Source organism: Anopheles moucheti, chromosome 2 (assembly GCF_943734755.1).
Source record: "Anopheles moucheti chromosome 2, idAnoMoucSN_F20_07, whole genome shotgun sequence".
NCBI classification, from domain to species: Eukaryota; Metazoa; Arthropoda; class Insecta; order Diptera; family Culicidae; genus Anopheles; species Anopheles moucheti.
Window position 1 is genome coordinate 11,454,484 of NC_069140.1, and position 13,201 is coordinate 11,467,684.

Here is a 13,201-nt window from a genome sequence, read left to right on the forward strand (position 1 = left end):
GTAATACGCGTATGGGATATTTCTTTCTGGACTAAAAATGTGTGAATTGTATTAATTTTCTGCTGTGTGTTTTTTTTTCCTTCTTCTCTGCCCAGGATGGAGTCGATGGTGCCAGCGCTGGAAACTTTCAGCGTCCTTCGACCGCTCCGGCCACTTCCGGCGAGTCGTCAACGCGTGCCTCCAAAAAGCAGAAGAAAAGCGAGAAGGAAGCGAAGAAGAAGGAAAGTCAAGTCATTAAAAAGAGGATTGAGGAGGCGCGACGGCTTGAGAAGGAGATGCTCAAGCAGGAAAAGCTCAATCGCAAGCACGAAAGCATATCGCGCAGCTCGGAGCGGGTGGGATCGGGCGGACGGTCTGGATCGTTGGAGCGGCGCCGCAGCGGAGAAGAAGCGCCCGTACTGAACCAATCGACCGTGCACGGTAATGCGAGATGCGAGCGATTATTTCTCGGGTCCGGGTCGTTAATGAGCCTTTTTTGTGTATTTGCTTTAAAACCTTTATTTTTAGGTATTGCCAGCCCGAATCGAAGACCGACAATATTCGATGTGTTCCGGCCACGGAAGGGTTCCGATTCGAAGAAAAAGAAAGACGATGGTAGCAAATCTGGGTCGGACAAGGATAGTACCGGCATGGGCAGCGGCCCGATCAGTACCTCCGGGGGCATAATGAACAGTATGAAGGCGGCCCTACACGTCGGTGGACGGCACAGCCATCAACATCAACAGCCGTCCGGTCAGGGAGGAACTGCCGCCGGCGCTGCCGCTGGCACGAAAGTGCGCGACGGTTCGGCACATCCGCATGCGGGCAGCGATGCACAGGTAGGATAAGAGAGTTGTGAATTTCAAGCAGTCGTGATTTCTCTCTAATACAATGTGTTCGATTCGCGTCCTTTTAGTACTACCACACGGTAACGGCTGTGCGCCGAGCCGACGTCGGCAAGTCTCCGATGACGAAGGTGATGGATTTGTTTAGGCACCGTTCCAACTCGGCCGTTTCCGAAGCGGATAAACGTAAAGCGGTAAGAATGTTATGCCATTTTTTATTTCAAGACAAGAGACAAATGAGTCTTGATGTGGTTAGGTGTTCATTTGAAGGGAATTTAAAGAAAATATCTGCTAAAATCATTCAATTTGGTGTAGAAGAATTGTAGTGTTTTACGTTGCTTTGTTCGTAAGGGGCAGCACACACCTGTCAGCATGTGTGATTTCTCATGTACCAACGATTGATACACACTATATTAGAGAAAGTTTATTAAGTTATCATAAAAGTTAATCTAACCACATCCAAAAACCAGAATACGGTGTTGAAATGTATAAAACTCTGCACGAAAGGTGCCTGAATGCTGAAAATTGCTAATCTGACACCTAGATGGCGCTAGTGTCAGCATTTGTTACTCGGGTTGTTGTCTAGGGGTTTTGTATTCTGCTCATGTTGAATGGGTTAAACAATTCTTTCTTCAAATAAATTTTAGACAAATGTTTGAATAGTAAATATTTTCCTCTTTAAAGCACAATACACTGTAAAGATTGTTAGTATAACATTTATAAAGAGTATAACATATTTAGCGCGTTGTAATATTTCTTTCCGTAGGACGTAATTAGAAGCGGTTGGGTCGAAATGTATGACTAGAATGAGAACTATCTCTCGGTTTATTTTATCGTTAGTCGTTCGCTGTGACGTTATCGTTAGTGCTCGTGTTCGCACGCTCGTGTTAGTACATACGCATACTAACGGATACGGATTAGTAGGTTTAGTGTGTAGCGCGGTACAGTGACGTACACGAAAAAGGCTACGCTGCCACAGTACTCCCCTCCTAGACTAGATTTCCCTTTACCGATACCTCGAAGGGATTACAACTCGTCGACCGGAACGAGTGACTCTAGTCGGAAAATATTAGGATCAGTTGTGCATGCAGGTACCTTGTCACTTGTGGTTTGCTGATCTTCTAGTGAATACGCTGGCTTCAGGCGATCGACCGAAACGTTGACTGTGCGGCCTCGTATGTTCAACTTGAAGAATTTTTCGGCTCGGTTCAGCACCTTGAATGGTCCTTCATACGGTGGCGATAGCGAGGGTCGGACCGAGTCGTTGCGCACGAAGACGTTCTTACACGTCTTTAAGTCCTGGTGTATGAAAACACTGTGATTTCCATGCCTGGCAGTCTCTCGGGGGCGAATTTGTCGCATAGTTGTACGGAGTTTGGCGACAAATTCAGCTTCGTTCGGGTTGTCTAAGTTGTTTGTGAAAAACTCAGACGGTAATCGGAGAGTTGTTCCATATACCATCTCGGCAGGCGATGATTTAAGGTCTTCCTTGTAGGCTGCCCGCAGCCCGAGTAGGATCATCGGTAGGTACTCGCTCCAGTGCTCGGGATCATGGCACAGAATAGATGCTTTTAGGGTCCTATGCCATCGTTCGATAATGCCATTTGACTGAGGGTGGTATGCAGTCGTACGCAGGTGGCTGGATCCGATCAAGCGAGTAAGTTCATCGAAAAGCGATGATTCGAATTGACGTCCTTGGTCAGACGTGATGAAAAATGGAACACCAAACCGGGCTATCCATCCGCAAACAAGAGCTTCGGCAACTGTTAACGCGGTCATATCAGGCATTGGAAACGCTTCAGGCCAACGCGTGAACCTGTCAATGACCGTTAAACAATAGCGGTTTCCCCTACTTGGAGGGAAGGGCCCCACGATGTCAATGTTGATATGAGAAAACCGGCTGTCCGGTGCCGAATATCGAGATATAGGTGATTGTGTGTGTCGCAGCACCTTCGAACGTTGGCACGGTAGGCAGTTCCTAGCGAAAGCAATGCTGTCCTTGCGGATGCTTGGCCAAACAAATCGTTCTGTCATTAACTTGGCCGTTGCCGTTAAAGGTGTTAAAACAGATGTAAGTGTTAAAGAAAACTTTTCTTTAAAAGGTTGATTATCTTTTAATCACACGTGGTGTTTTGCACGGTATTGTAATCACGATTTGCAAGCTCACGTGTAAGAATGCATATATGATTTTTCTGTGTGTCGATTTCAAAGCACGTACTATTTGGAGAAATTAAATTACACCGTAGCGCGCAATAAACAATCGCTTCTCGATATGTTACGGTGCAATGTAAGCAAACTGAATTAAAATTAGCAATCTTTCAAGTATAATTAAAGTAGGAAGTATCTTATCCCTTTTTAGTTCGCGTGTCCCACGAGCGACTTTCCAGCGTTAAGAGACAAGAGTTTCAATTCATCACTATTTGCATGTCGGTGTTTTAGCAAACAACGCTTTTTTGATTATTACTGCAAACAACACGTAACCAAGTTGCATCGTCTAGGGTGGCTAATACTTGCAATATTTGCACATTACGCAATCGTGTGTGTTTGTTACACCGTTCAAAGATCGCTTGGTTGAGTACACTACTAAACTAAACAAAAAAGAAAACAACAAGCAAACACATGGTTAGGAAGCAAAAACCATCCACACACGACAACAGGTCTCATTTTTAATCGAAGGTGATAGAATTATCAGCTATTACTACTCCATAAACACGCTAGTAGATAAGCAATCGATACGCAATTATCTGTACCGCACAGCGGATCGTGCAGCGGATGGAAGTACATGGTGGGCCAACTAAAGCACCACCGTACGGCGCTGTCAATTACGTCAGAATAAGAGCGGTACAAAGAGCATCGATGGTTGGTTTGAAAGCGGCATTTGCTTTTGCGTAGGCTTTTGTTTGGGATGGTCTTCAAACAGCATTTTTTGTTGCGGTGTGTTTGTTGGTGGTGTTCAATTAATTTGTTTGCCAGACTCTACAGCTAACCCCTCTTTACATCGCAGGTGGATCTCAACAAAAATGGTCTCCACTCCACTCACAGCATCTCAACCGTGTACGGCGCAAGGTCAAACGGTGGCTTGTTTGACGTACGTACGTTACCCGGACGGGTTGCGACTTTTTGTAACACCAACAACCAAACAACCGTCGTTCGATCACTCGCTGGCGGGCAGCATCCGATTCCGATTACTTCACCACCAGCGCCCCACCGGGTGGCGGGATCCGTCTCGATCTTGCGGCCGTGTGTGATTGTGTGCGAAGTATTGTAGACTGGCCGGGGGCATCATCACCAAGTGTCACTGCGTGCATTGCACATGTCGAGACGGGGTGGATCTTTATGTCCTTCTCGTAAAGGGTGCGAAATGGGAGATTCGCCGGGACGCGATTGTGGAACTGTGTGGGTATGCGTTTGTTTTGTGTGCTTCGTGTCGCACTTGATAGTGAAAGATCGTATCGATTACACTCCCGGAGCTGCTCTCTTTTGCTCTCACCGTCTCTTTCTGGTTTGCCAACTAGTACTGCACGCTAGTGGCGGACCGTAGCCGTACCTATGAGGCATGACGTCGCCACTGTTACACTGTTTGACCGATATCGCACCGTGCACAGAGACCAGCGCATGGTTCATTTCGAGTGAATGTGCGCGTTCTGGAAGGTGATGACGTTTGCCGGTACACGACACTCTTACGAGCGCGTATGGATGTCGCGACGTTAGGTGTTCGGGCACCGTCTTTAGTGTCGTTGTACATTTCGTCTGAATAGGTCGCGTTGAGTTGAACACACGCAACAAGGGTGTTTGGTGGAATTTTGGTGAATATTCAACGCCGGACGCGCATTGTACCTTACGATTGGGTCGCTGTTGTTGTTAGTTCGCTATAGCTGCACCAACTGGACAAATGAGTTTGGTTCTATCGGGGAAGGAAACAAAAAAAACCACATGTCCACGTGTGTTTTATACCATCGCCGTCTGGTTTCGGAACATGGAAGGCCACGGTTGTGACCCAGTTTGTTCTTGAAGCCTCCCTTCTCCGGGTCGGCCACTGGCAGTGCAGTGTGAATGCACTTATCTAAGGCCAACCGTGTACGACCACCGGAGGCACAGTCTCCACCATCGTCACAAAACGAGATCAAGTGACGGATAGGCACGCGCTTACGCGTAAACATGTGTCCGTGTGTGCGTGTTCGAGTGTGTGCACGAATGGAAACGGGATCGTTGCATCGAGCATTGGCCAGGGGTCGGTCATGTGGTTCAATATTGTTGTGTAGCTTTGCCCCCACCGTCCAATGATCGATCTCCGGCGCGCACTGGTGGCTCTCAACGCTCGCTCACACTTGGTGGGCTTTGTGGATGTGATCAATCGTCTAATGCAGCAACCGATCGTTGCAGTTGGTTGGCATTTTCTCAGTGCAGGGTCAATCGGTGGTGGTTGCCTTTGTGCGCGCGCGTATGGATAGGAAAGTGAAACCGCGGCGTGCGGCGTGAATCCGAACGCGAAGAAGCCCAAGCGAAGTGACGTACAACGGCCATCGAATGTGAAATGTTTGTCGCAAACCAGCGAAAGATGAAACCCCGAGCGTGGACGTTTGATCGCGAGACCAATTGCCCAATCAGAATCGCACGGGGAGGACGTGCGTTACGTTTATGAAACTTCCGGTTTTTAACAAAGCAGTGCGAAGGGCGCATGTACGGTGTGGCTGTGTAAAGAAACGTGATCTTCTTAAGTTCCTGCTTCCGATGCACTGTGTAGTGGATCGCGTTCAGTTTAATGTGCTGTTTAGTGTTTAGTTTTAGACAGCAGAATGAAAATGTCCCATTTTTAATGGTTGAATCTGAATCCCTGAATCCAACGATTTACGAATCTGCTAAGAGTCTCTGCGATAGCTCTGAGGATGAATGAATCTTTCGTATGTGAATGACTATTCTCGCAAGATTAATTAAGCACAACACAACGTTTGTTTTAGATAGATCCAGATCTAATAAAATTTCTTTATTCGCCATCGTGTTCAAATGTACACATTTGAACCTTTATATAATGTCGTGAGTGCGAAACAGAATAATATTTACGAGCAGAATGAATCGACAGTAATACTCTTTCGCCGATGCTTCCAGTGCACGGTTATCAGCTGTTAAAAGGGTGCTAATACAAGGAAGGGAAAATAACATGTCCGTCCCTGTATAATATATGCAGCTACACGATCGATCGTCGGTGTCCGTGTGTAGAGTCACATTTTAAAAGCACTCGTAGTAGTAGCTACCACAGTTGGCAAAGGCACTATTTTTAGCTGTGGATGTGTACAGCTCTTCAAAATTTGTAAACGCTTTTAATTGACATTTCACCAAACAACTTCAACTCGTTGAGTCATTTGCAGACAAGGGTGTCTAATGTTGAAAGCGTGTCGCTACGATTGCCGGGATTATAACCGTACCGGGAGCTTCCTTCCCTGAGCAATGTTACAGTATCGAGTGTGTTTACCTTCCTAGTCCCATTCGCTTAGCGGGAGTGAGTTGGTTTCCTTCCGAAATGCACTTCGCAGTAGCCTGCATGCGCGTTGCATTATCGCCACCCTGTGTGATGCAGTGAGCAGTAACTCTCAGGCTTATCGCTCTTCAACACCTCGGCTCGGTGAGACAACCTGGACAACCTGGGAGCGGTGGAAAGGGCAAACCAATGGCCAATCGCTCGAAGGGTATCGCAAAATCACTTGAAAATGTTTTCCGTTCCTTTCGTCCATGGCGCTCCCGGATGAACCTGTGGCGGCGCTTCGATGAAGAAGTGTATATACCGTTTTATTGCTGTTCTAATTGTGGATTGTTTCGTAACATCCTGTTGAACGTTTATCAGTCGTGTGGAATTGTATATTTTTATTTACTATTCTACCTATCTATAGATCAGTCTGTCGCCATCAGACTGTTGGGAAGCAATAACATTAGACATTGCCAGGGTGCATGTTTTAAATGCCCCTAATAATGCTAACTTTTAAGTCACTGAAACACAAAAACTGGAGACTGATGCCATAAAATCTTCCACCCTGGTAAATCCCTTTAATTGCATTTCATTTGCGAACAGTGAAACAGTCGTCTCAGGTTCATATCTTCATTGGATAATGCCCTTTACCCTCTCGTCACAACACAAAGCTTCCTCGAATCCTTGAGAGCGGAATTGCACTCCGCTCGCTTTGTTGTTGATAAAATTGTGCGAAATAATATTGATTCTGTGGCTACAACTGCTAATATTTAACTGCTCGATATCACGTGTTTGCGCTGGCTGTTGCTTCACTTCCAATTCTTAAGCGCTGAGATAGTGCGAACGACTCTGTCCCGTGGTAGAAGAGGGATTTTGTTTGCTTGTTGATAATAAAAAAATGTCCCAAAAGAACACTGCACGGGCAAGATTCGCTGCTGGTTCACTTGGAAAGACCTTGCCATTACAGATTGGTCGGCTACCGGGGCGTAACACACCAGCTCGGTGAGGTACACACCTGACGGAAGTGGGTTATAATTGCTGCTTCCGGCACGGTAATGATGACGTTGGTGTATGGTGCTTCTGCAACGAGCGCTATTTTAAGCAACACCTTTCGCGCTAACCTTAATCGAACTCTGCGTATTGCTGCATGCATCTGTTCGGCGCATCAGCGGGGGTTGAGTTTGTAGAGAGCTCCACATTCAATTGACACCTTGTTTAGGAGCCAGCTTAGGGTCAAGTGTGTTCGCTAAAGCGCTATACTGCTCTATTAGTTAACAGCCAGCCCGTACCAGCCGGGCTCGGAGAAGTGCAGCAGATCGTTAACTTCTTCACTTGATTAGCACCTTCTCCGGCACAGAAAGCTTCATTCACTTAGCGTGCCGGGGGGAGGGTTTTTTGCTACTACAAAGATCAATTTTGCTTCAAAAAAAACACCCCCCAACAATAATAACGTCCGAGAGGTGAACCAACGAAAACCAACTGCGGGTTAATATACGCTCGCAGTGAAGAGTAAATATTTATTCCAAACCATTTTGATGCTTTCGTTTGCGAATGATTTATTTTTGTGACGAAACTCGCTATTTATTTTTTCGTACGGAAAAGAATTTCTTTCAATGCAAACAAACCTCGAAGGAGAGTACACATCGTTCGTGTACTGTCGATTGAGTGGATTGGAAGATAAAGTGTTATCAGAAGCAGAGCAATTTGCTGCCTTATCAGACGATTCGTTGAATGATTCAATCTGTCCATACTTAAACGTATCTTCCAGCTGAGCCCAGACGCTCGAGAATTGCGTAAAAGTTAGTCTGAGTACTAAAATGGCATGTGAGACATTTGACAAGATCGCCATCTCGTACACCACTGTTTCCCAAAAGACCTCCAGCCATTCAGTTTGCCAATTATTTCCATTTGCATAAGTTGCATGACATCTGTGTGTGTGTGTGCGCGCGTCTGTGCTCCCGAGGGAAGTAACAAAAATACCAGCCGCGACGAATGAAAACCGAGGCACCGAAAGCACGTGGCCTGTGGCTCTGACAGTGGAGAGATGCACTTCCGACGTGGCGTTCTCGGCCAATATATGATGCACGTACGAATGGAACAATACGTAACCCGGAGTGGAACGATCGTTGACAAGTTGATCTAATATATGCACCATGCGGAGAGTGGGGATTTGGCCAGCGGGTGGTGTATGAGCTTTATAATTGCGGAACACTTGTATCTGGATGTCTCTGTGGCTTTGTGCTGATAGTATCCCGACCGTGCTTAGGTAGAATAGTGCTCAGACATCCGTCAGTGCCGGCGATGTAATTTCAGACGATCTGCGACGGATTAGGTTTTGTTCGCGCTCGTGCGGAACAAAGTGTCTTTGGACGGGTCCGTGTGTGATAGGATGGTAACATCGATTAGGAGTTACCCTTCGTGATTTGCCATGTTGCCCTTTACACGTAATTAAAGTCGCTTTGGTGATCTTCGTTGAAGAGTAGCAAGCGAGATGAGATGGTTGTGTACCGAGTGGTAGATATAAGCTGATTTGTGTTACCTGGTATTTCATCCATATCAAGCATTGCTGTAATGGGTGAAATGAAATATGAACACTGGTTGCGGAATTGAGGGGTTGTTAAAAAAGAATTGTATGGATTTATTTATCATGTATACTTTATGTAGCAATTGTAGTTGAGGTGTCATGACTTCGTCCATTAACTGTGCGACGAGCATAGTGAACTGCTTAAGTTGTGCTTAGCTTATCTGTTGAGAAGATTCATTCATATGAATCTTCAGAAGTAGCCGTTCTAATCTGGAGTCGACTCTCAAAAGATTCATGAATGCCTTTATTCAGATCATTGAAGAATCCTCAAGATTAATGAATGTCTCATAGATTCCTGCATCCTCAAGATTCACTCTTTTGAAAACATAATGACACATAAATCCATGAATGAGGATTCATGAATCTCTAAGAAATCCTTGGAATAGAGATTCAGATTCATTTAGATTCAGACGAATGTGAATCAGGTGCGCCCAACATTAATTTTAACTTTAACTCATTCCTCTTTAGAGGTTGTAGTTCCCCTGGTTGACTATTCAGGAATACATTCCACATGCTTTCCATAAGAATACCTTCCATTTTTATCTTCGGGAAATAAACAACAGCATCTTGAAACTCAATGCAGATAAGTAGTCAATTAAACAAGGCATATAACAGAGGCTAAATTGCTGATAAGACAGACGCTCCGATCGAACCTGTTTGTTGTCGTCCCGCTAGGTTTGATTGTAATCGATTGCGGAAAATTTGGGTGTCCCTGCAATGTTTTCTGTTATCGGCAGCAGCTTACGCGTGTTGTGTACTGATGGAATGGCTTATCTGTGCATTCTCATCAGAAATGTCTGCCTTTCAGAAACACGTGAGCTTTACCAGACGCACAGAATTAAGGACAAGATAGCAAAAGAAGAGTACAGCGCGATAAGAGGCCGGTTATGTGTGTATGGAGTAAATTTATTCGGGAAGTTACAGAAGAAGCAAACGACCATTCTTTTTTATTTATCTCCATAAAGGTGTCGGACATTTCCGAGCAAAAGTTGTACACCGATACATTGTGTTGGTAGTGTTTGCAATTGCTTCTCGCGATCGGTAATCGAGCAACACGGACGACGGAGAGGCTACAATACAGCCTGGTTGATTGTAGTCAGCTGAAACCACGTCAATTGATGTGTTGTTTTATCGTTGCACACTAAACCTTCACCTCAATTGCGTCAGGGATTCTCAATGCATCTCGCTCGGGAAGGTGGCGCTGTTTATCAAGAGTGCATCCTTTACAACTCCTGAATAATGGTTCAGCGGTTTGTTGAAGTAGGTACGCTCGCGAAGAAATAAAATAGAACAAGTAATGTTGTTAGAGCGGCGCACATAACTATAAAGAAGTCTTGATAACGTGTCCCTTCCTCTAGCACTTATCAATTCATCAAGCACGATGGAGACGGAAGTGGTTTCACAAGAACGGCAGACTCCCCTCGCCAATTGGAGTTCCGTTCTGGTGCGTGTCCATCCATTGCTCCCGATTGCAATTGTGTTGTTTACCCACGCGAGAGGGACAGAGCACTCGTTTTTTTTAGTGCCCTCCAACCAACTGCAGGTGGACGGATGAGGGAAATATGGTCTGTGGATGCGCATTTGGATGTCGCCCGGCTATGAATATGAAATATGATAAAGTGGCTACCCGGGCCCATGTTGGGGGTGTTCGGTTTAATTTGTTTTTGTTTTTTCCACTGCAGTTGGAACTGGTTCGCAAGTGAATCCAGGAACATTGTGGATGTTGGATGTTGGCAAATAGCAACGGTAGTGGCTTCATATGATCAGTTGGTAAAACATTGATCCATTCTCGTTCGTTAGTGATGTTCACATAGGAAATTAAAATACATTCTTTGTAAGGCTTAAACCAGGATATACTACAACCAAAGTGTCCTAAGCGTGGAGTTTACGGATTATAGCGTGTGTGTGTATGTAAAACTCTCCGGAGAGTGCGTTGTTCTGTGATAGAACCACTGGAAACAGTGGGCAGGGGAAAGTAACTCACAGCATCGGGTCGAAATATGTCGACCTACCTGAAAAATAAGCTGCTCCGGCGGCAATCGGGTGGAATGGAACTTCCCGGTCGTCAGCATCGTAGCCGCTCGTTGGACGTGGAAGCCCTCCAGAGGTCCGGTGTGCAGGCGTTAATGATTGTAAGCAAATTGTTGCCTTTTGAATAAGTGTGAATGTATTACAACCCCGTGATATTTTATTTGCCAGTTCCAGTGTTGCTTAATAGTTTTTGTTTTGAATACACTTTGCATACCTTTAGGCGTACAAATGAAAGACTCCAGGTGTTTTTAAGAGCTGATTGGCAGTTTATATATTATAATAATATATACAATAATATCTATAATACCAACCCAGAGTCTAGGATTACTTAAGTTACATCAATCGTTGATGACGTTGATTTGACGTCAAATGAAAACAAATTGCATACCTACAGGCGCACAAATGACAGACGACATGTAGTAGCGAAAGTTCTCCGATAGTAATACACCATAATATGAGATGTTAAATTCAAACTTTAACCAATGTACCACATCAAGATTCACCTTTTTATCAATAACAGATGTACGTATTTAGTCAACAATCATTTAATTTCCTCCCTAATCTCTTATTTTACAGAAAGCTGCCGCACAACATCAGCAACAGCTAGCCGTCCAATGTAAGTAGAGACAAGTTTGAATATTCCTTGTTCCTATATACCTATATTATGGATCAGTTAGAAACTCTACGATACGTTAAATGCATTTCCTTGTGAAGCTTAAGTGTCCTATTAAAGAAATAGCAAGTGACGTGAAGCACCTGTTTACATTACTATCCCCACCCGGCCGTCTGAACCGAAGGTGAACAATAAAACTTCTGTCTAGTGCGCGCATAACCATCGGCCAGTTGCACACAATTGGAAGCTTCCTGTACGTGCAATTTGTCGTTATTCGTGCCATATTTTTTTCGTTTTCGCGGTTGGATTGTATTTTCCTTTCCCGGATTTGCCAACTGTCGGACTCGCGTGCATGTGCAGTGAAGTACACTTGTCTCATAAACGATCCTCTCGATCACACGTCATCATTTACGTAAAGTTCTTGCATATTTTTTTTTGCTGTCAATGAAAGGGTAAATAAGGTTAATAATTTGTTATATAAAATACTTATTTATTCACACCCAAACATTCTCTTTGTGCGAAAACCAAACGCGACAAACAACCCCGGTAAAATCATCAACCCGGATAATCGAGAGACAGCCCGCACGCGTGTCTGTCATCCGTTCAGAAGGGTTGATTACGCATTTGTTTTGGTTTTGCCGTACAACCGGCTACGGGAAGATACTACGAAACATGGCACGCACACATCCACAGTGCCTGCTGCGTTGCTATTACTCAACCGAGCCTCCTGGCTTTGGTAGTGTGCGTGTTGTAAATCGTAAAATGTGTTTAGTTCACTGTTTACTGCTCGGAAACACAACGCCCCGCGGGGGGTTAGGGTTAAACAGAGCAAAAAAAGGCAGCGAATTTGAATGAAGCGCAAAATGCGATAAATTTGTGTGTAAAGGCAATGCGAAGCAATGAGTGAAAAATTCCGCCGGCTGGCAAGGTGCGAGTGAAACGAGAAATAAAAACAACCAATTCCAAAAAGAAGAGAGGAAGCAGTTCCACTGGAGGAACTTGTTGTGGTTTAGAGTAACCTTGAAACGGTTTTACCGTAGCGGAGGGGTGTGTGTGTGTGTAGTTGTGTTGTTAATTTGGTTTTGTTTTCTTGCCGATTGCGTCTTACTTTCCACCGGGTGTGTGTGTTCTCTCGGTCTCTGGCTCTTGGTTACACCTTCCTTTTGCGCTTTTTTTTGTACGCTGCTTCTCGCCAGAATTTCCTGTTATTGAAACTTAATATTGCAGCAGTTGCATATAAAACAGGCCTCTAGAGTTTGTTTAAAAATCGAATCTAATTTTGTACCGGAAGAGAAAAAACACACCCAAACAACTGCCTCGTAGCGCATTGTTTACTTCATTTTACATCAATCGAAGGTTGTAACGAAGTCGTCGAGTGTGTTTATTATCAGTATGACTCATTGCTTACGGTGTGGTTAAATGATAAAATAAACGTCAAATATCGACGTACCACAGCCACCTTCCCACTAAAGTTTGATTGATTGTGGACCGTGGAGCAGTGGAATGGTCTCGGGAGAGCCGTAACCCGTTGTAAACAAAACTGAAATTGAAAACCTCAAGTCACCACCTCACCGCGCACAACCACCTACATTATTGTTCCGCTATTTTTACCGAGCCGGTGAAAACTGGTTATCTTGTTTGTTTGTTTCATCTTTTGCCACGTGTATTATTTCCTCCATTTTCAGGGT

General features: G+C 44.8%; 1 protein-coding gene across 1 annotated transcript in view; it reads left to right on the top strand.

The window, feature by feature from the left end:
* The window catches only part of LOC128298608 (uncharacterized), a 47,097-nt gene that overhangs the window by 2,112 nt on the left and 31,784 nt on the right, over positions 1-13,201 (top strand). Inside the window, exons 2-5 of the mRNA XM_053034375.1 lie at positions 96-420; positions 508-818; positions 896-1,018; positions 11,477-11,516. Coding sequence (XP_052890335.1) covers positions 96-420; positions 508-818; positions 896-1,018; positions 11,477-11,516 — 799 coding nt within the window. The remainder of the gene's footprint in view (positions 1-95; positions 421-507; positions 819-895; positions 1,019-11,476; positions 11,517-13,201) is intronic.